Source organism: Erythrolamprus reginae, chromosome Z (genome assembly GCF_031021105.1).
Source record: "Erythrolamprus reginae isolate rEryReg1 chromosome Z, rEryReg1.hap1, whole genome shotgun sequence".
Lineage (NCBI taxonomy): Eukaryota > Metazoa > Chordata > Lepidosauria > Squamata > Dipsadidae > Erythrolamprus > Erythrolamprus reginae.
In genome coordinates this window covers 82,203,717-82,226,155 of record NC_091963.1, presented here as the reverse complement: position 1 = coordinate 82,226,155, position 22,439 = coordinate 82,203,717, and the positions used below count along the sequence as shown (strand labels likewise).

At 44.4% G+C, this 22,439-nt stretch overlaps 1 protein-coding gene across 1 annotated transcript in view; it reads right to left on the bottom strand.

Annotated features, from left to right (window-relative positions):
• Nucleotides 1-22,439, bottom strand: part of LOC139153842 (transmembrane channel-like protein 2) — a 590,027-nt gene that overhangs the window by 2,848 nt on the left and 564,740 nt on the right. The window contains 5 exon segments of the mRNA XM_070728265.1: nt 1,651-1,767; nt 3,487-3,612; nt 5,394-5,472; nt 13,445-13,570; nt 17,292-17,354. Of these exon segments, the coding sequence (XP_070584366.1) occupies nt 1,651-1,767; nt 3,487-3,612; nt 5,394-5,472; nt 13,445-13,570; nt 17,292-17,354 (511 nt within the window).

The window sequence follows — 22,439 nt, the reverse complement described above, 5'->3', positions numbered from 1 at the left end:
AAGGGACCATCGTGGCCGGGCGGGGAGCGCCGCCTTCTTTCTCTTTTTCCCTCCCATCCCAGCCCCCCGGGTGGGAAGGGGGGGAGATCCGAACGGGGGAGGGGTAACGATTCTGGGCAGCCGCCGACCGTGCGGAGCGATCTTCTGTTGGCAAAGGGCGGGGAAGCCAGCGGCTGTAGCAGCTGGTGCAAGAGGCTTCCCCGCCCTTCGCCCGTGGCCAGCAGAAGATCGCTCCACTCGGTAGGCGGCTCCGGAGAGGCAGGAGCCGGGCACTGGCCTGCCTTTTGTCCCCCCTACCCACCGCCGCCGCCCGCTGGCTGCGAGCGCTCTGCCAGGCGGCCAGGAGGCATTCAGGGCGAAATGCATGGAGGAATGGGAAGCTGAAGCCACCGGCGTTTGAGCTTCTCATTCCTCCATGCCCTGAATGCCTCCTGGCTCAGGCGGGCGGTAGCAGACCGCCTTTGGGTTTTCGGCTCGGGGAGGAGGGAGTTAGGAAGGTCCTCCTGCTCCCCACCCCCAGCCGATAACCCAAAGGCGGGCTTGAGCCAGGAGGCATTCAGGGCGAAGTGCGTGGAGGGTTTGGCATTGGGGTTCAGGAGGCTGCTGGGAAGCCTCCCGGCTGTTTTAAAAGGTGACAGCCGGGCTGCGGGGCTTCCCAGCAGCCTCCCGAACCCCGAAATTTTGCCAAACTTCCGGGTTCGGGAGGCTGCTGGGAAGCGCCCCCCCCCCGGCTGTTTTAAAAGGTGACAGCCGGGCGGCAGCGTTTTTTTGCGGGGTTTTTTTTGCTGTTGCACGGATTAATTGACTTTACATTGTTTCCTATGGGAAACGATGTTTCGTCTTACGAACCTTTCATCTTACGAACCTCCTCCTTGCACCAATTAAGTTCGTATCATGAGGTATTACTGTACAGTGATCCCTCTATTATCGCGAGGGTTCCGTTCCAAGACCCCTTGCGATAATCGATTTTTCGCGATGTAGGGTTGCGGAAGTAAAAACACCATCTGCGCATGCGTGCCCTTTTTTCTATGGCTGCGCATGCGTAGATGGTGGAGTTTGCGTTCCCCGCCGCCCACGCAAAGGGGAAACCCCGATTCGGCTCCTCGCTGCTGCTGCTGCGCTACCGAGCAGATCAGCTGCTGGGCGGCCGAAGGAACTTTCCCTGGGTCTTCCCCCTCTTACTGGTGGGCGGGCGAGCGGCGGGCATCAGCGAGGAGCCGGGGTTTCCCCTTTGCGTGGGCGGCCGGGAAGCCCCAGGTTGGGGGTTCGGGGTGGTGCTGGGAAGCCCCCCAGGCCGGCTGCGACCTTTTAAAACAGCCACGCCGCTTCTCAGCTGAGTCCTGAAGCCAAACGCGGAAGTTCGCCTTTGGCGTTTGGCTTCAGGACTCAGCTGGGAAGCGGCGCGGCTGTTTTAAAAGGTCGCAGCCGGCCTGGGGGGCTTCCCAGCACCCCCCCCAACCCGGGTTGGGGGTTCGGGGGGGGTGCTGGGAAGCCTCCCAGGCCGGCTGCGACCTTTTAAAACAGCCGCGCCGCTTCCCAGCTGACTCCCGAAGCCAAACCCGGAAGTGGTTTTTTTTTTAATTAATTTTTTTAAAAAAATCGCGATATAGCGTTTTGCGAAGATCGAGATCGCGAAACTCGAGGGATCACTGTAAATGGCTGGGTCATTATCACAGAAGGTGAGGATGACAACAGTATTCCTTTGTCAGGATTTGAATTTGTCTCTTTCTCTGCAGAATGATTTTTATAGCTTGGTGATAGGTTTATCTGGTTTAAAAGAAAAGGCGTTATTGCACTAAAATTGTCAGTATTGTAATTAATAAAGCTGAGGTAAAAAGTAAACACTAGGTAGCAGTGAAGAATTATCATTTTCTATAAATGGTGTCTGATGGTTTCTAAATGCTTGCAAATCAAATGTGGTACCTCAAGGCAAGACCAAATTAATTTTAGCATAGCACATGTCTTGGTAGCTAACATTTTTAGAGAACTCTGTTAGCTAAACTGGTAAGATCGAGCATCTAGAACAGTGTTTTTCAAGCTTTTTTCTTCAGGGGAACCCTTTGGTGTCGTCAGATTTCTGGCAAAACCCTGGTTGATAAACACTGCGTTAAGATGTACATCCTGAAGCATAAATAGAATTCTTTTATTGGCCAAGTGTGATTGGACACACAAGGAATTTGTCTTTGGTGCATAAAAAAAGATACATTTGTCAAGAATCATGAGGTACAACACTTGTCATAGGGGTCAAATAAGCAATCAAGAAACAATATAAATCATAAGGATGCAAGCAATAAGTTACAGTCATAGTCATAAGGGGGAGATCGGTGATAGGAATGATGAGAAGACTAATAGTAATAGTAATGCAGCCTAGAGGATGGAGGCAGAATCAGCAATTGCTGCTATGGCATGGGGGTCTGTGGCTATGGAGTAGCAGAGAGAGGGTGAGAGAGAGAAAGGCTGCATCGCGTACCCTCGCCGGGAGTGCCAAGCCTGAGTGGGACAATAAGTAGAGGTCATTCACTCCATTCCATCCGCTATCCCTCCCCATTTTTTGACGGCTGCGGGGGCCGGTGGGAGGGTCAAAGTGAAGGCAAAGCCGGAGCAAACACCTTCCACTCCGCCTTCCACTCTTCCTGCCCTCTCAGGCTCCGAGTGTGAGGGGAGTAATAGGGCATGCTCTGTTACAGTCCTCTGCGCAGGGAAAAGGAAGATAATGAGTTGGCTGCTTGGCTGAACATGGCGGTGTGTACGCAGGCACGGGAAGGACGCGTGAGGAGCGGGAAAGCACCTTGAGTCGCCTGGCGCACATCAGCCCTGGACTGGGAAGTTCTGCGTTGGAGGTGCTGGAGAGACAACCGCTCCTGCCTCCTCTTCCTCCTCCTACTGCTGCACCCCGCACTTTGGCACCACTGCTGCCAGTCCTGCTTGGCAGCTGCTGCCGCTAAGCATGACTGATAGTCGGACATGAGACACAGAAAGAGTCTGCCCTGCTGCAGAAGTGGGCGGGATTGTAGGGGGGAAACTGCCTTGCCTTGTCTTGACTTCTTATTAAGTTGCAGAATCCCTGGCTGGCCCTTGTGGAACCCTTGGGTTCCGCGGAACCTGGTTGAAAAACACTGATCTAGAATATAAATATATCTGATTTATTCTTTATCAAGCAACAACAAGTATGGTTAGATACTTGTCAAAGGAATAATAATGCACACAATCGTGTTAGTAATAGTACCTCTTTTTTATGTGCACTGATGAATATTGTATGAAAGAGATGGTTGATTATTGATTAAACTCAGCTGGTTAGAATAATTAATTGAAAAGCTATATGAGCATTGTGATGGCTATATCTTAGATATGTAGGATGACCTTGAGATTAAACAATGGAATATTTGGCCTTCTATTTAGGGAGGACAACACTCTGCAAATAGTAGAACTAAAGTTGTCCTATTATTAAAGTTGATTCACCCAAAACAATACAGTATAAACATAGACACTATCTTTACCTTTAATTGTATTGGGTCCTTCCATGTTTTTTGCATATGGAATAGGCAAGACTTCTAGTTCTTGCATTGCAGAATTGGCAGAAAGCTTATTCTTATTTTTGTTATCTTCATGTTGCTGTACAAATAAAAACATGTCATGAAATACCTGATTTATCTGGAAAGAAGAACAGTAGCATCTAATTTAGTCATAATTGAAACTTAATATGAGATTTTATGTGGATAATGCAATTTAAAATCAGAAGAAATCTGACAATTTTTTTTATTCTCATCTTCATTGTTTTTATAAATAACTCAAAATTTTGAACATATCTAATATTCTTTCTTCCCATTTTCCCTACAACAACCACCCTGTGAGGCAACATGACTGATAGAGTGTGACTGGCCCAAATTACCCAACCAATTTTCATGTCTGGTAAGGCTCAGAGTCTCTTGGTGTCTATCCTAGTGCCTACAGCTGAAATGAAGCTATATTTGAATTTATCTTTGATCTCTCATTCAATCTCATATCAGTCTGAAGTTATAATTTATTTGAAAATACTCAGACTAAAACAGGACAATCTACTCCAACATGAAATAAGGCAGTAGAAAGGAATATTTGAGAAAAATCCTCTCTGTCCATTTGCTATTTAATTTGGTACCTTTGATGTTTAATTCCAGTCATGTCCTAGAATACATAATCATATGAAATGTATTCTAGATGTATTATAATTTGAACATATTATAATGTAACTATAATTATTTATACTTTTCTTTCTTGTTTTGTCTGTAGAAATATTAAAACAAGAAACACAATAGTAAACAGAATAAAATGTAGAGATTTTTTAAATTAATTCACAATTGTTAATAGTTGTATTTCTATATAGAACCCCATAGACTTTCATTGGTTTAAATGTTTAAATGATAGGTTACATATCAAACTCAAATACAAAGTTTACTCTACTCTAAATGTCTTAGTTCTAAATAGATTAATATGTTCAGAGTGGTAAAAAAAATAATCCAGGAAATAAAACACAGCCTTTTTTAGATATTAAATACAGTGGTACCTCGTCTTTCGAATGCCTCTTCTAATGAACTTTTTGAGATATGAACCTGGTGTTTAAGATTTTTTTGCCTCCTCTTCTGAACTATTTTCACCTTACGAACCCAAGCCGCCGCCAGTGGGATGCCCTACCTCCGGACTTCTGTTGCTAGTCGAAGCACTGGGATTCCACTGAGCCTCTTTTCACTGGGAATCCCTGCCTCCGGATTTCCATTGCCAGCTGAAGTGCCCGTTCTTGCACTGCTGGGATTCCCGAAGCTCCCCTCGCTGGGAAATCCCACCTCTGGACTTCCATTGCCAGCCGAAGTACCCGTTCTTGCCCTGCTGGGATTTCCCTGAGGCTCCCCTCACTGGGATTCCCTTCATTTTTACCGGCACTACTTTGAATCCCAGCGAGGGGAACCTCAGGAAAATCCTAGCAGCGCAAGAACAGGCGCTTTGACTGGCAATGGAAGTCTGGAGGTAGGGATTCCCAGCGGCGCAAGGCAAAGGGGGTGAGTTTTGGGGCTGCACGCATTATTTGCTTTTATATTGATTCCTATGGGAAACATTGTTTCATCTTACAAACTTTTCTACTTACGAACCTCGTCACAGAACGAATTAAGTTCGTAAGACGAGGTACCACTGTATTCATGTATGAATGTATTATACCTTTTAAAAAAGTCATTGTTGAAGAAATGTTGTGATTTTAACAAAAAATTAATTAGAAAATAAAATACTGCAATTAGTATATGAATGAAAGCATGACTTTTTCAACTATATTGTTGAAAAAAATGATAGAGCTGTCTATATCCAAATAATGCAAATGTGATTATTTTTCCATTTAAACTAAGATGAAATGTAAACAATTTAAATACCCTTTGCATTTTCCTTTTCAGTTCTGCATTGGCATATTTGTATCCTTCAGCCACAGCATTCAGGTAATATATGGCAAGACTGTAAAATTAAATTTCAAATTTAGAAAAAAATCTCTGGGATATCTTATACCTCCCATCTTGATTATTGCAACACACTCTACATAGGGCTACCCTTGAAGAGTGTTCGGAGACTCCAAATTGTCCAGAATGCAGCCGCGTGAGTTGTTGGTACACCCATATAACACCTATATTCTGTGAGCTGCACTGGCTTCCTATTAGTCTCCAGACACAATTCAAGGTGTTGGTTATTACCTATAAAACCCTATATGGCTCAGGGCCAGATTATCTATGGGACCATCTCTTGCCACTTACCTCCCAGAGACCAATTAGAGTACACAGAGTTAGCCTCCTCCAGGTCCCATCAACTAAGAAATGCAGGTTGGTGGGACCGCAGGGGGGGGCCCTTCTCTGTTGCCGCCCTGGCTCTATGGAATCAAACCCCCCCCCCTGATGTCCATACTACTTCCACCTTGCTGGCTTTCCACAAGGCCACAAAGACCTGGCTATTGCGGCAGGCCTGGGGGCCCTGAATCAACAACTATCTTGGCCACGTGTATGAATCTGTGTGAATGGTATGTATGCATGTTGTTGAGTTATTGTATTGAGTTATTGTATTATGAATTTTAATTAGGGTTTTAGAGCTTAGATTGTATTTTTTTATTTCTTTTTTATTCTTATTTTGTAATTTATATTGTTGTAAGCTGATCTGAGTCCTTCTGGATTAGGCGGCATAGAAGTCTAAAATAAATAAATAAGTAAGTAAATAAGTAAGTAAACAAACAAACAAAACAAACAAATAAACAAGAAAGAAAGAAAGAAAGACTTTAAGAAAATACTAAAATACAGAGGGAGTCCCAAACTTTGTGATATCCAGAATCTTATATGATAACAAAATATGTGCTACCTCTCTCATGAATAAAATCAATATTTCACTGCAGTCAAAGTTGAAGCAGAAATAAGCTGCAGTTTAAGAGATTATGATGCAAGATAAAAACTGCTATAGCAATTACTTGGCTTGGGTTTACTTTAACTACCAAGCTCTTCCAATTAAAAAGAAAACCCTTTTCCATGATGAAAAGTTAATAATTTAAAATAGTAGATAAAGACACTGATCTTCACTAACCCATAAAATTCCCCAGACTCAGTGATGAATACACATAGCTACATACTACCTGAAAATCACTAGCTGGCAGATGCTATATCTGTGGGTTGCCCCATTTTTACAGTTCCTAGACCATGCAAAATAGGAATGACTTTTCAAGTACCGTATATACTCGAGTATAAGTCGCTCCGACTATAAGTCGAGGCACCTACTTTTGCCACAAAAAAACCCGGGGTAAATTTTATTGACCCGTGTATAAGTCGAGGATGGAAAATGCAGCGGCTACTGGTAACTTATTAAAATGGAAAACAATAAAATTACATCAATTGAGGCATCAGTAGATTAAATGTTTTAGAATATTTATTTCAAAGAAAACCAGTAAACTAGCTCTGTAAGTTTAAAAGAGGGTAAACAGGTATATGTCCCCCCAAGGCAGGTATAGGCATAAAAAAAAATGCAAGTACAGTGATCTCTCGGTTAGCGCGGGGGTTACGTTCCAAGACCTCCCGCGCTAACCGATTTCCGCGTTATATTGGATGCGGAAGTAAAACCACCATCTGCGCATGTGCGGCATTTTTTTCATGGCCGCACATGCGCAGATGGTGGAGTTTGCGTGTGGGCGGCGGGGAAGACCAAGGGAAGATTCCTTCAGCCGCCCAACAGCTGATCTGCTCCACAGCGCGGAAGCAGCGAGGAGCCGAAGATGGGGTAAAGGCAAAGGGGAAACCCCATCTTCGGCTCCTCGCTGCTGCCGCGCTGCGGAGCGGATCAGGTGTTGGGCGGCTGAAGGAACCTTCCCTTGGTCTTCCCGCTTGCCGCTTGCCAGTCCACACAGGCCCCCCTGGATGAGCCGGCCACAGGGGCGAGGGGTGGGGATGAAGGGGCAGGACTTCCCGGGCCTCCCCGGCCAAGCAGCCAGGGAAGTCGAGCCAGGCGTGGCGGCGGCAGCGTTGCTTCTCCGGTCGCCCGGTCCTCTCCTGCCTCCTGCGCCGATGTTCCCCGCTGCGACGGAAGGCAGTCGCTTGGCTAGGGAGGACCGGGCGACCGGAGAAGCAGCGCTGCCGCCGCCACGCCTGGCTCGACTTCCCTGGCTGCTTGGCCGGGGAGGCTCGGCCGAAAGGGGCTGGAGTGGCAGAGCTGAGCACGCCTTCCGCCCGGGAAGTCCTGCCCCTTCATCCCCACCCCTCGCCCCTGTGGTCGGCGGGGATGAAAGGGCAGGACTCCCTGGGTGGAAGGCGTGCTCGGCTCTGCCGCTCCAGCCCCTTTCGGCCGAGCCTCCCTAGCCAAGCGACTGCCTTCCGTCGCAGCGGGGAACATCGGCGCAGGAGGCAGGAGAGGACCGGGCGACCGGAGAAGCAGCGCTTCCGTCAGTCGTAGCGCTGGCTGTCAACTTTTCTTTTTAGCACTGGGGAGGCAAGTCAGCTCCTGCCCAGTTTTAAAAAGAAAAGTTGACAGCCAGCGATTGTTCCGCTGCCGCCAGCATGGCCTGGCTGGCAGCGGAAGATGTAACGGAGCCCACGGGGGATTCGCCTTCCTCCCACCCGCAGCCGAGACTGATCGTGGGCTCCTTCGCAACCTCGGAGAGCTTCCGGGGCATGAAAGCTCACGAAAACCAGGAAGCTCTCCGAGGTTGCGAAGGAGCCCACGATCAGTCGGCTGCCGGCGGGAGGAAAGCGAATGCCACGGGGCTGGGCTCGGCTCCCCCCTCGGCTCCCCCCCTTACCAGCCCCGCCGCGGAAGGCTCCATTCTGTTCCCTGCCGGCCCGATTGAGCGGCCGGCGGTCTCCATTCAGGGAACAGAATTAAAAAAAAATTATTTTTTAATATTTTATTTTTTTAAATAATATTTTTTGAAAAACCGCGTTGCAGCGTTTCGCGCTAATCGAGAACGCGCAAGTCGAGGGACCACTGTACTTACCAATGTTCCCTCTGATTTTTTTTCGGTGTGGGCAGAAAAGTATAGTGTCTGAGCGGCATTCCCTTTGGGACTTGGCGGCATAGATAGATTGGATGGATGGATGGATGGATGGATAGATAGATAGATAGATAGATAGATAGATAGATAGATAGATAGATAGATAGATAGATAGATAGATAGATAGATTGCAGTTTATGGAAACTGCAGTTTAATGTTTCCAAATGTAAAATAATGCACTTGGGGAAAAGGAATCCTCAATCTGAGTATTGTATTGGCAGTTCAGTGTTGGCAAATACTTCAAAAGAAAAGGATTTAGGGGTAGTGATTTCTGACAGTCTCAAAATGGGTGAACAGTGCAGTCAGGCGGTAGGGAAAGCAAGTAGGATGCTTGGCTGCATAGCTAGAAGTATAACAAGCAGGAAGAGGGAGATTATGATCCCACTATATAGAATGCTGGTGAGACCACATTTGGAATACTGTGTTCAGTTCTGGAGACCTCACCTACAAAAAGATATTGACAAAATTGAACGGGTCCAAAGACGGGCTACAAGAATGGTGGAAGGTCTTAAGCATAAAACGTATCAGGAAAGACTTAATGAACTCAATCTGTATAGTCTGGAGGACAGAAGGAAAAGGGGGGACATGATCGAAACATTTAAATATATTAAAGGGTTAAATAAGGTCCAGGAGGGAAGTGTTTTTAATAGGAAAGTGAACACAAGAACAAGGGGACACAATCTGAAGTTAGTTGGGGGAAAGATCAAAAGCAACATGAGAAAATATTATTTTACTGAAAGAGTAGTAGATCCTTGGAACAAACTTCCAGCAGATGTGGTAGATAAATCCACAGTAACTGAATTTAAACATGCCTGGGATAAACATATATCCATCCTAAGATAAAATACAGAAAATAGTATAAGGGCAGACTAGATGGACCCTGAGGTCTTTTTCTGCCGTCAGACTTCTATCTCTTGAACCATTTCCAAAAACAGGTGAGGGCTGGGTTTTTTCCCCTCTGTTATTGTTTGGGTGCTTTTTACCATATGCTTTAAATCAAGAGTCATTTCTCTCTCTCTCTCTTTCGTTTCTCTTTCCCCTAATTCTCTGCCTCAATCATTTTCTCATTTCTCTTCTTTTTCTTCCCTTTTTGCTCTCATTTCTCTCTCTTTCTTTCTTCCTCTATTCTCTCTCTTGCTTTCTCTCTTTCTCCCCCTCTTTCTCCCATCTCTTGCCCCCTCTTTCTCCCCACTCTTGCCCCCTTTCTCTCTCCCCCTCTTGCCCCCTCTTTCTCCCTGCACCCTCTTTCTCCCCTCTTTTGCCCCCTCTTTCTCTCTCCCCACTCTTGCCCCCTTTCTCTCCCCCCTCTCTTGCCCCCTCTCTCTCCACCCTCTTTCTCCCCTCTTGCCCCCTCTTTCTCTCTCCACCTTCTTGCCCCCTTTCTCTTTCCCCTCTCTTTCCCCTCTCTCTCCACCCTCTTTCTCCCCTCTCTTGCCCCCTCTTTCTCTCTCCACCCTCTTGCTCCCTTTTTCTCCCCTCTCTTGCCCCCTCTTTCTCTCTCCCCACTCTTGCCCCCTTTCTCTCTCCCCTCTCTTGCCCCCTCTCTCTCCCCTCTCTTGCCCCCTCTTTCTCTCTCCACCCTCTTTCTCCCCTCTCTTGCTCCCTCTTTCTCTCTCCCCACTCTTGCCCCCTTTCTCTCCCCCCTTTCTCTTTCCCCTCTCTTCCCACCTGTCTAAGGGTGGCTGGCTCTGTCTTGATGCAGGCTGCCGCCGTCTTGTATGGGGATTGGGTGGCGGAGGGGACCTGGCGGTGGTGGGAGACAAAGCGAAGCTTGTGCTTCGGGCACACTGGGGCAGAGTGGGCCGAGGCCGGGCCCATCACCCCCGGGTGCAGCCCCAGCGTGGCAGCGGGGGAGGCGAAGACGGCTGCCCGGATAAGTGACGCGTTTGAAAAATGCGGCCACGGAAGTCTTTTACTTGCATTGGGTGGCGGAGGGGACCCGGCTGCAGCAGGCAGTCCACAGCGCGGCGGAAATGGAAATGGGAAATGGCGCACTTTTAAAAAGCGTCACTTACCCGGGCAGCCGGCTTCGCCTCTTCCTCCCCCGCTGCCACGCTGGGGCTGCCCCCTGCAGACGGGGGCGACGGGCCCGGCCTCGGCCCACTCTGCCCCAGTGTGCCCGAAGCACAAGCTTCGCTTCCTCTCCCGCCGCCACGCTGGGGGCTGCCTGCCGCAGCCGGGTCCCCTCCGCCACCCAATGCAAGTAAAAGACTTCCCTGGTCGCATTTTTCAAACGCGTCACTTACCCGGGCAGCCGTCTTCGCCTCCCCCGCTGCCGCGCTGGGGCTGCACCCGGGGGCGATGGGCCCGGCCTCGGCCCACTCTGCCCCAGTGTGCCCGAAGCACAAGCTTTGCTTTGTCTCCCGCCGCCTCCAGGTCCCCTCCGCCACCCAATCCCCGTACAGGACGGCGGCAGCCTGCATCAAGACAGAGCCGGCCACCGTTACACAGGTAGGAAGAGAGGGGAAAGAGAAAGAGGGGGCAACAGGGGGAAAAGAGAAAGGAGGCAAGAGGGGGGAGAGATGTCAGCTCAAAGCCCCACAGAGCTGCCACCGCCGCCTCCCCCCTTCCGTCCCAGTGCCTGATGGGTGCCGGCAACTTTTCCTGAACAGGCGGGGCCAAAGTGGAATGGGGAGCATGCAGTTTTTCAAAGGAAGAAAAACCTTGTCACTCCCCGGCCCCAGCTCTGACGTCTGGCTTGGCTGGGCAGCCTTGAAAAAGGCTGCGGGCGGGGGGGGGGGGTGTATTTTTGTGTGCATGCACACCTTAGAGGAAACATTGGTACTTACCCCGCTGCTCCTGCTGGTTTTTTCTTGCCACCGCCCCCCCACCCAGCGGCTTTTCCCCCCTCTCGCGCGCAAGCAAAGGAGACAGCCAACCACTTCAACGGCGCGCGAGGGGGGGAAAGGCCATGGAAAGCCGATGAGGTTGGAGGGGGTGGATTCCTGCTTTTGTCTTCTTGCCACTGCCCCCCCACCTCACAGGCTTTTTCCCCCTCACGCGCGCAAGCTACCTCAGCCGGGAAGAGGCGGCACCTGCCATAGCTCCCTCACCCGCTCAAGCCAGCAATGCCTGCCAGGTTCCCGCGAGCGCCCTCTTGTGGTGACTTTTCTGTGACCCGAGTATAACCCGAGGTCGGGTTTTTCAGCCCATTTTCTGGGCTGAAAAACTCAACTTATACTCGAGTATATACGGTATTCCTAATTGGCTTGTACAGACAAAAGCAGGGGTATTGTAAGATTCACTGTGAAGTTGTCCAGATAAAATGAAATCACTTTAAAAGCACTCCCACTTTGTTTAGACTAACCTAGTCATCTTAAAAAATAAACCCTGCTCTGTATTACTAATAATTTGTTTATTGCTTTTTGATATATATATACATATAAGTATATTATTATTATTTTTTGTTCAAAATATATATATATATAAAGAAACTTAATCAATAATCTTAATTTTAAAAATCTATAGTTAAATTTAATGATAATGTAATCTTCAAGTGTGGCTTTTCTGCTTAGATCTTGTAACAGTTAGAGCTTTTTATATTTTGTATTAGTTAGACTTCTATGATAAGCGGAGCAATAGTAGCTCCTTAAATGTTCAATGTTGTATGTCTTTGTTCGTTTTACTTTGAAAATAATAAAAAATATTTAAAAAAAATAAAAAAAATAAACCCTGCTCATAAACTCGTCACAGAGAGGTTGTATGAGAAAACATTTACTATTTGAAAGTTCATTTTGAATGCTAGGTTAGATTCTAAATCTAGTTTTATTTCAATCATTACTGGAACCTGGTATAAATAATACATCTATGTTAAAGTTAAGTAGAACTACTAGATAATGAACCAGATTCAAGAGTATGGGAACAATGTATTCCTAAGATTCTCACCTCAAGAATGTAGTCAATACTAAACGTAGATAATCTACCTTTGAAGAGTGTTTGGAAACTGCAAATCGTGCAAAATGCAGCCACGTGAGCAGTCATGGGCCTTCCCAGGTATGCCCATTTTTCTCCAGCACTCCATGGACTGCATTGGCTGCCAATTGGTTTCTGGACACAATTCAAAGTGTTGGTTATGTAAAGCCCTACATGGCATCAGACCAGATTATTGCAGGACTACCTCCTGCCTCATGAGTCCCAGCGACTGGTCAGGTTCCAAAGAGTCGGCCTTCTCCAGGTCCTGTCAACTAGACAATGTTACTTGGTGGGGCCAAGGGTAAGAGTCTTCTGTGTGGGGGCCCTGGCCCTCTGGAATCAGCTCCCTCCAGAGACCTGCATCACCTCCACCCTCCTCGCCTTCCGCAAGAGTCTTAAGACTTATTTATGCTGCCAGGCTTGCAGCTATTAAACCCCAGCCACTTGGCTGACGAATGAAATATATGTCTGTTGTGTGAATGATAATGATTGATTTTAATATTATTGGGTTTTTTAGAGTAACTAATTTTAATTTAATTGGATGAAGATGCTCACATTGTTTCTTTTATATGTTGTAAGCTGCCCCGAGTCCTCGGAGAGGAGTGGCATATAAACCAAACAAGCAAGCAAGCAAGCAAGCAAGCAAGCAAGCAAGCAAGCAAGCAAGCAAGCAAGCAAGCAAGCAAGCAAGCAAGCAAGCAAGCAAGCAAGCAAGCAAGCAAGCAAGCAAGCAAACAAACAAACAAACAAACAAACAAATAAATAAATAAGACTAATTAATTTGCTAATCACACTGAAAGCAACAATTTGTATAATAGATTCATGAAGAGGGATTTGGGAGTTCATTTCATAATCTATTTACAAGGATTTTGCTTTATTTGCTGTCATAAGCAGCACACATTTTTAAAACTCATAACAAATTTTAATTGATAACCTATTAATATATTTTTATCTACAAGATTCCAATTCCCCTACCCCAAAATCTCAATAAATGCAACTTACATCATAAGCAACACTACGGTTATAATTAGTCCTGGATTTGCCAAATAACTTAAGACTTTGGCTACAAGAGATGGGAAATCGTATTTGATGGTCTCTTGGATGACATCATACATTTTCTTTTTTCCACTGGAAGAAGAAATAAATAAATGAAAAGAACCATATAATGACAGGAATCAAACTTCTGAGAGGACGTACAAAAAGTCTTCATTTAACATATTTTCAGAATATATTACTTAAATAGCTTCAGTTTGTTATTTTAAAATAAATAGTTAAATATATATTTCTATTTTTGAATTTGCAAATTTAAGATACATAAAAACTAACAATGATAATCTCACGACACATTATTTTGAAAACAACAGCAAAATATGTTCTTTTTAAAAATGGATGTTATAGGTAATCCTCAATTTACAACAGTTCATCTAATGACACTTCAATGGTACTGCACTGAAAAAGTGACTTATAACTGTTTTTCACACTTATGACCATTGCAGCAAACCAATGATTATGCAATCAAAATCCGAATGTTTATCAACTGACTCATTTATGATGGTTGCAGTTATGATTGGGATCATGTGATCACCTTTTGCAACCTTCTGACAAGCAAAATCAGCGAGGAAGCCAGATTCAACACATAACAATTGTGTTACTAACTTAACAATTGCAGTTATTCTGTGCTGCAACAGTGGTAAGAAAGGTTGTAAAATGGGGCAAAATTTAATAAATGTCTCACTTAGCAACATAAATTTTGGGCTCAATTGTGTTTGTAAGTCGAGGACTACCTGTTCTGATCCAGCTGAAGCTGCTCCAAAAATTCTCTGTTCAAGGCTTAGATTTTCAAATAATAAATCTTTATTTCTCTTCTCTGCCACACTGGCAAATCATCATGGTTACAATGCTGTCTGCTAATGGGCATTCCGATCTCACAGGCTGAGTAATTACAAAGCTATAAATCTCTCTAATAAGCTGAGGAAAGATTACTTGGCTGTAGTTTATCTCTGACCCATGTTAAAACTAATTTAGCACAGTTTATCATAAAAATATCAAAAGCTTACTGTTAGCAATAACGACAGAGTGTCCATCTTTTTCAAGCAGTTTGAACGAAAGTGTCTTCTTTTCTTGGCATTTCAGGATATGATGTGATTAATTGATTTACATATTCTAAATGGCAGATTCAAAACTTTTTCCCAAACTGTTCTTGTCTTCTGGCTAATCTCCTAAATCTCGGATCCATCCAGCATCTGTCAGATAACCTCCCCATTCTCTGAAGAACTACTGTTTTCCATACTAACATTTAATTGATTATCACCTATGCTCTCATCTCCCCTATTCTCCTCCACTTCTCTTAAATCAGGGTACATTAAAGATTCTGTCTCTTCCTCCTCTTAATCTGACATTTCCGGAGATTGACAGGGAATACTCACAACACAATCTGTGTGGGAAACTGCTTAATTCTGAATTTATGTTATTGTTAATACTCAGTATAAGATGGATTTAAACAATAACAAATACAACTTCATATATTACTGTTTTCTCCAACTTGTTATCACTCTTGTGAATTCTGATTATAACTATTAGCCAGCATTTATATCAAATACAATTCTAGAAATTGTAGTTCAAATACAACTGGAAAGTCAGGATGTGAAGGTCTGATTGTATGTTATTACCAATAATTTAATATGCAGTAAGAATTTAATGTTCCATAAAGTTACTCATTGATTATTTGCCATCAACGTTTTTAAAGGAACAGACAGTATATGGTTTCAGGTAGAGATATGTTCTAATGAAATTCTAAAGGTCAAGACAACATATCTAATATAATTCAAAGAAACTTAATACAATTCTTCTTCATCAGAAGATATTGCTACTATATTCCTTATTAACAAAAGAAAAATCAAAAGAACAGTTTGTTTGAAGTTGGGCCCAGACTTAGTCAGTATCTGCAGTGCAGCATGAAAGAGTTATTAAATCAAATTAGAGGTCACTGGCAAATTAATCTGGCCGACAGATCCATTTGAGAGAAAGTGATTTACAATGGAAGCACAAAACTCTTACTAATGGGTCGTGAGTGCTGAGACCTACCTTTGGCCAGTGTTATGAGTGGCTAAACTAGATGAATATGGATGATTGTGTTAGGATAAATGGGGTTTTAGAATTTTTTAAATATTTTAATATTAGACTTCTACACATTTGTACTGTATTTATCATGTACGCTGCCTTGAGTTGGTTGAGGAGGGCAGGATAGGTAGGTAGGTAGGTAGATAGATAGATAGATAGATAGATAGATAGATAGATAGATAGATAGATAGAAACAAAAAACCCCCCAGTAATCTGGCACATACTTTTATTAAGTATCTTAAGCTTCTATTATTCTTCTGCTGTCTTCATTCATGATAATTTATTGTGACTGTGTAAGGAAGTTTCAAATAATGCTTTGAAAATATATTTTTATTTTTTTAACTCAACCTTGTAGTTTTGAACCATTACATTTTTTTGCCCCTTAGCTTAAATATAGCCACATAGCAATGTTCTTGTTCAATATAACAGTTCTTCATTACAAAACCAGATGTTTTGTCTGATCCATCAATAACTTGTTCTATAGTCAACAAGCAAGCTCAAATCATATTATCCAAACTCTTTGGATTTTCAATTCTTTTTTATTATTATCATTTTCTTTTCCTCCAATATAGTATGCATACATCTATCTCCAAATAAATGATCCCTAATTTCAGCCATAAGAATTATTACTTTAGGAATTCAGCTGCTATCAGAAATATAGGCTTCTTGCTTATTTGAACTTCCTACAATATACCTGCCAAAATCTGGAGAAAGTGTTAGAATATCCTTCAGAGTCTTGATTCCCTCCCCAGATGTTTCTAATACTGAAAGTCTTGCTGCACCAGGATTTGTGTAGCCTATAAAGGGACAGCAGAGTAAACAAGGCAGGCAGACAAATATTGCCAACAATCCAACACAGTATGCGAGGTCCAATGGTGAAGGCACCAGACAAGAAAATGGGAGACAGTGAGCTTTAGTCCTGCCTTAGCTATGGAAGCCAGCTGGGTGACCATGAGCCAGTCACTCTTTCTCATTCTAAGTAATTTCACAGGGATCTTATAGAGAAAAATAAAAGAAGGATGTGTTGGGTATATTAGCCAATTTGAATTATTTGTAAAAATAATAAATGTGGGATGTAAATAGATATATAACAAGCAAATAAATAAATATTTTAGAAGTACAACAATTGCACTTCAACAGCCCAACAGAAATTGGTGCAAACACAATGTAAAAAGACAATTTAATAAAATGAAGAGCAAAGTTATTATTTCTTGCTGTTGGGACAAAATGTTCCTATTAACTTAGCAATATCAGTTTTTATAAATTAATTCCATTAGCCACATGGATTATGTGTTCTGCCTTGGCTAATAATGTGCAAACTTGAAAGAAGTGTCTTCTAGAATCCAGTTATTAAAACAAATACAGTACTTCTGCTTTCTTTAGTTACAAAATAGTAATAGATATATTATGGAAGTATCGCAGATATTTATTATATCAAACCTACTTTGAATTTTGATATTCATATGGGAGAGACAAATTATAATGTGTACAAATGAGTTTGAATTATTTTCATTTTTCAATTTTAGTATATATATTTCTTGATTTTTGATTAATCAATTTAGATCGCTATATAAATATTTCACTAATATTTCTCATAATTGCTACTGCAGTGCATGGAATTTATATAAATTTGCATTTGCATAATTTATATTTCTTTTTCCTGAGAGTTTGGTTTCTCACTGAAAAATAACAAACAAGTAAAATAACCAGAATGACATTCTTTCAGTACCTGAATGGTCCACAGTCAAAGGAAGGAGGCAGAGACATTATGGTATATGCAACTGGTAACACACTAAGGAACAAAATCAATAGCACGAGTCCCATGTAAAAATTATTGGATTTAGAAGCTTTGAACACTCGTTCATGGGGAACATTGCTGCTCATAACAGCCCAGGTCTGGAAATACATGGAGATTAATAGACGTAATACGTTGATCCCCACAAGTCCTGGGGCATAAAAGGATCCCATCCTATAAATTGGGGTTGGGGAAGCATGAAGAGTAGGTTAGAGGGGAAAGAGAAATATAAACATATTTATGATGACAGATACTTCCTGCTTTCAAAAAGGTAACCATAATACATATCAACCAGATACAGTATAGTGAATCAAAATATAGGTTTTTACTTATAAAGTGTATTCATTGTAATGCCAATTTTTATTAAAATGCTTTTTGGATTGCAAAAATATGCATTCTCATCAGTCCATTGAGCGGTGGTAGGAAAGGAAAACAACCTTCATTAGCTTATTCAGTAATCTTGCCTATGGTTTGACATTGTTGCCATTCTATAAAGTGCCATGAAAGAGAAAAATAGGGACACTACTTAAATACAGTTATGTAGTAGGCGAGTGAATTAATGCAGTTAGCACTGTGAATTGGTCAGAAACCATGAAATTGCTGAGTCCCCCCACCCCAGATGCTGATTTAGGACATTTATTGCCTCATCTGTATAAAAAAACAAAAACAAAATAAGCTTGAATGTTATAGCTTTATTTATGACAGCTCGCCACAGATGATCATTTATAGGGAATTATTTTTAGACTGTAAATAGTATGGGAAATAACATTGAGGTCTCAGAATTGCCATCACCTAGTCACTACAAAGCAAAGATATAAATTACTCTCTGGAACATACAGTATATGTCAAGTGGGAGCAAAACCAGTTTAAGGCAGTGCTCCATAATATTCAGATCTGACAGACCGGAAGGATACAATTATCATTGATTTCCAAAGTTACTGAAAGGTCTGTTAGAATACCTTGAATTCTGTCTCTCTTAACTTGTCTTCCAAGTGAATGAAAATCTAAACCCCAATGTGTAATCATCTCTAACGCAGTGAAGAAGATATCTTCCACTTTCTTCCTAAACAATAAAAATAGATTTAAAATGGAATTTACCACACTTTTTTGTGGGGATAATATAATTGAATCAGCTTTATGAACTCTCGTTTTTCTAATGAAAATTTTGTTTTCTTCAAAGAAAAATAATAATATGCATATTGATATCACACAGCTTGTGAAAGCAGATGAATTCAAATGAGAAAAAATCCACAAAATTTTGTAACATGTCCTAGTTCTATTTAAAATGTTGTAAGCTGCCTTGTGTTCTATGCATGGGCTCCGGTAATTTTCCAATAATCCAAAACTCACTTCTTGGAATAATATTCTCTTTATTTGTTTTCATACAAGCTTAATATATGAATCTTTTGCAAAGTAATTGCCAATAGTAAGAATAATACAGTTTATCTCGACTTGAAACTCAAACTCTCTGGCCAACATTCCATTCCTCGGACAGTTCTTAGATTACAAGGTTATAAATCAAAGCTTAAGGTCAATTATCTCACCACACTTAATTATAAACACACCAATTGCAGTTTTCAGCTCATTCATTTTTTACACCTTTGTTCAGGAACACCACAAAATCTCAGCCATTCTTTGGCCAACGTCATTAGACCACACCTCCACTTTCTACTGTATCCTGGAAATGACACCACACAATCCACAGAGCTACTTTTTCCCTTGGATTTCTTTTCATCTTTTGGCCACCTTTCTATAGCGTGGATCAATCCACACATCTCCTGATAAGTCTCCCTCACTATCTGACAGAAACCAACTTCCCATTGTAACATCAGCCCCCTCTGGCACTCCCAAATCACTATCTGCCTCACTTTTGGCTTCCATTTCCTGTGACGACCTCCCTAACTCAGGATATCCTGAGGGACCTGGCTCATCATCCTCAAAATCAGGCATGGTATGAGAAGGACAAGGATTACTCACAACACCATGTCTCCCCACATGGCCTGTTGTGGTTAGCTCTGGCTCAGCTCCTGCCCCAAGGACTGTGGATGTGGGGGAGACATCCACATGTTTGGGATTGTTTGCTTCTCTTTTTTCTGGCATTTATCTGATCCTGGCTGCTGGTATGGCAGACATCCAAGCAGTCTTCGACGCTTTGCGGTTGGAGATCCAAGGGCTGACTCAGACAGTGCAACAATTACAGAACCAAGTGGAGGCATTATCTCAGCAGCCTGTCATCCCACCGGTGCAGCAAGCAGCTCCTGCCCCACAACCCCTGCCAAGGAGGAAATGCTTTGTGGCTCTGCCTGAAAAATTCTGGGGTGACAGACGCATGTTTGCAGCTTTCCTCAGTCAGGTGCAGCTGTTTATAAATGCACAACTGCCCCATTTTCCAAAAGACGCAGAGAAGGTGGCGTTCCTCTGCAGTTTGTTGGCCGGCCCTGCTGCTTCCTGGGTGTTTCCATTGCTGGACAGAGATGATCCAATATTGCAGGTTTACATCGCTTTTTGCACCCAGTTGCGCCGGCAGTTTTTGGATCCGGTGCCGGAGCAGACGGCCACGAGGGCATTGAAACAGCTGAAACAAGGTTCGCGCCCTCTAGTGGAGTATTTAAACGACTTTCATAGCCTCAGTGGACAGGTGCAGTGGAATGAGGCCGCCTTGATGGAGGTGTTTCAGGATGGCTTGTCAGAGACTATGCTTGATGAGCTGGTGCACGAGGCCCTGCCGGGCACCCTGGAGGAGCTGGAGCAGCATTGTTTGGCCATTGAGGCTCGGCTGCTGGCTCAAGAGGTGCGCCGGGCTGGGCGGTCCTCCCCCCGTGTTTCGGGCGTCACGCCAGTGCCTACTCCACGGAGGGGGGATGTCTGCTATGCCTATGCCGACCCCGGTTCCTGTACCCCGTCGCTTCCTGCCTGCCCTGCCTCCTTGTCTAGTGGATCGTGCCCCTGCCAGAGAGCCCGGAGGAGAGAGCGCAGAGATGTGCAACAGGCCGGTGCTTCTATTACGAACGGGCAGGACATTTCGTGCATGCCTGTCCCAACAGACGAAGGAGCACGGTTGCTGCCACAGTGTCGACTCTTCCCAGTTCTCCTGTTGCCACGCAGACTCTTGCAGGACAGCTCCCAGAGTCTTCAACCCATGTTCCCACCACGGCTCTGGATCCCTCGATGGCTGTCTCCATGGCCCTGGTTTCCTCGCCGGAGGTGCAGTCGGGAAACGAGGGCAGCCCAGCTTGGTGGCAACGCTAGGTCGGACTGGCATTTCATCAGTTAAAGATTCTTTGGCTAATGACCCCGGAACGTACTGTCACCTCATGATTAATGTCAAGCTCCTGGTGGATCGGCGTACTCAATCGATTTCTGCTCTTGCCCTCGTGGATTCGGGGGCCACCACGAATTTTCTGGATGAGAAGTTTGCACAGAGACATTTGTTGCCCTTGTGGACCCTCCGTTGACTGTAGAAACCATTGATGGGCGGGTATTGTTGTCTGAGCCTATCCGTTTTCAGACCTTACCGGTGCGGATCAGCATCGGGACGCATGTGGAGGCATTACAATTTTATGTCATGCGGGGCCTCCATTTCCCTCTTGTCTTGGGGTTGTCATGGTTACAGGCACATTATCCTCAGGTAGTGTGGTCGCAAAACATTGTTACGTTTCCCAGTTTGCAATGTGTAGACCACCATCGTCATGTGTGTGCCGTGCAAGGGCCCGTTATCCCCGCAGCAGTGTTACCATTGCTGAGTTTGCAGATGTCTTTAATGAAAAAGAGGCGGACCGCATGCCGCCGTATCGCCCTTATGACTGTGCCATCGACCTGTTCCCTGATGCCAAGTTGCCGGCTGGTCGTTTGTACTCTATGTTGGAACCTAAACTAGTGGCCCTCAAGAAGTTCATAGATAAAAATCTGGCCAAAGGGTTCATCAGGCCATCGACCTCCCCTTTGTCGGCGCCTGTCTTGTTTGTGAAAAAAAAGACTGGGGACGTACGCCTGTGTTGTGACTACCGGGGCCTGAACGCCATTACGGTGCGCAATCGCTATCCCTTGCCACTGATTCTAGAATTAATGGAACGTTTACAAACTGCACTGTTTTTTCCAAGATTGACCTACGCAGCGCTTATAATTTGGTTCGTATAAGGCCAGGGGATGAGTGGAAAACAGTGTTTGGCACCCGATACGGGCATTTTGAGTATACAGTGATGCCCTTTGGACTCACCAATGCCCCGGCTATTTTCCAGGATTTGATGAACGTTGTATTCAGTGACATGTTAGACCATTTTGTGGTCATATATTTGGATGACATTTTAGTTTACTCCCCCTCCATGGCTAGTTATTTGGGACATTGCGCCAGGTTTTGCTCCCGTTGAGAGAGCTGGAGAAGTGTCAGTTTCTGTAGACCACCATAGAAATTTTGGGTCATGTCATTTCTCCAGGGGGCATCGCTATGGACCCGGGCAAGGTGTCAGCACTAAAGACCTGGCAACTCCCAAAGAGAGTCAAGGATGTGCAGAGGTTGTTGGGGTTTGCAAACTACTATCACACATTCATACCAGGGTTTGCCCAGTTGACCGTGCCTCTCACCCGGCTGTTGCAAAAACAGGTCTCGTTCCATTGTGGTGAGGAGGAGGAGCGGGCTTTTGTAGCTCTTAAGGACGCGTTCATGAAAGAGCCCTTGTTGCAACATCCTGATCCGTGTTGGCCGTTTGTCGTTGAGACGGACGCCTCTGATGTTGCCGTGGGAGCTGTACTTCTCCAGACCCGTCCCGAAGGTGGTACCTTGTTTCCCTGTGCCTACCATTCCAGAAAACTCACGCCCTCGGAAAGGAACTACACGATCTGGGAAAAAAACCTTTTGGCTGTCAAGTCGGCGTTTGAGATGTGGCGACATCTCGAGGGTGCCTGGCATCAGATAGAGGTCAGGACCGACCATAAAAACTTGGAGTACCTGCAAATGGCCCGAAAGTTGAACTAACAACAGATACGTTGGTCATTCTTCTTCGCAAGGTTCAACTTTCGGATCCGGTACATACCAAACTTCCAGAATCCCAGAGCGGATGCTTTGCCTAGGAAACCCGAGTTTCT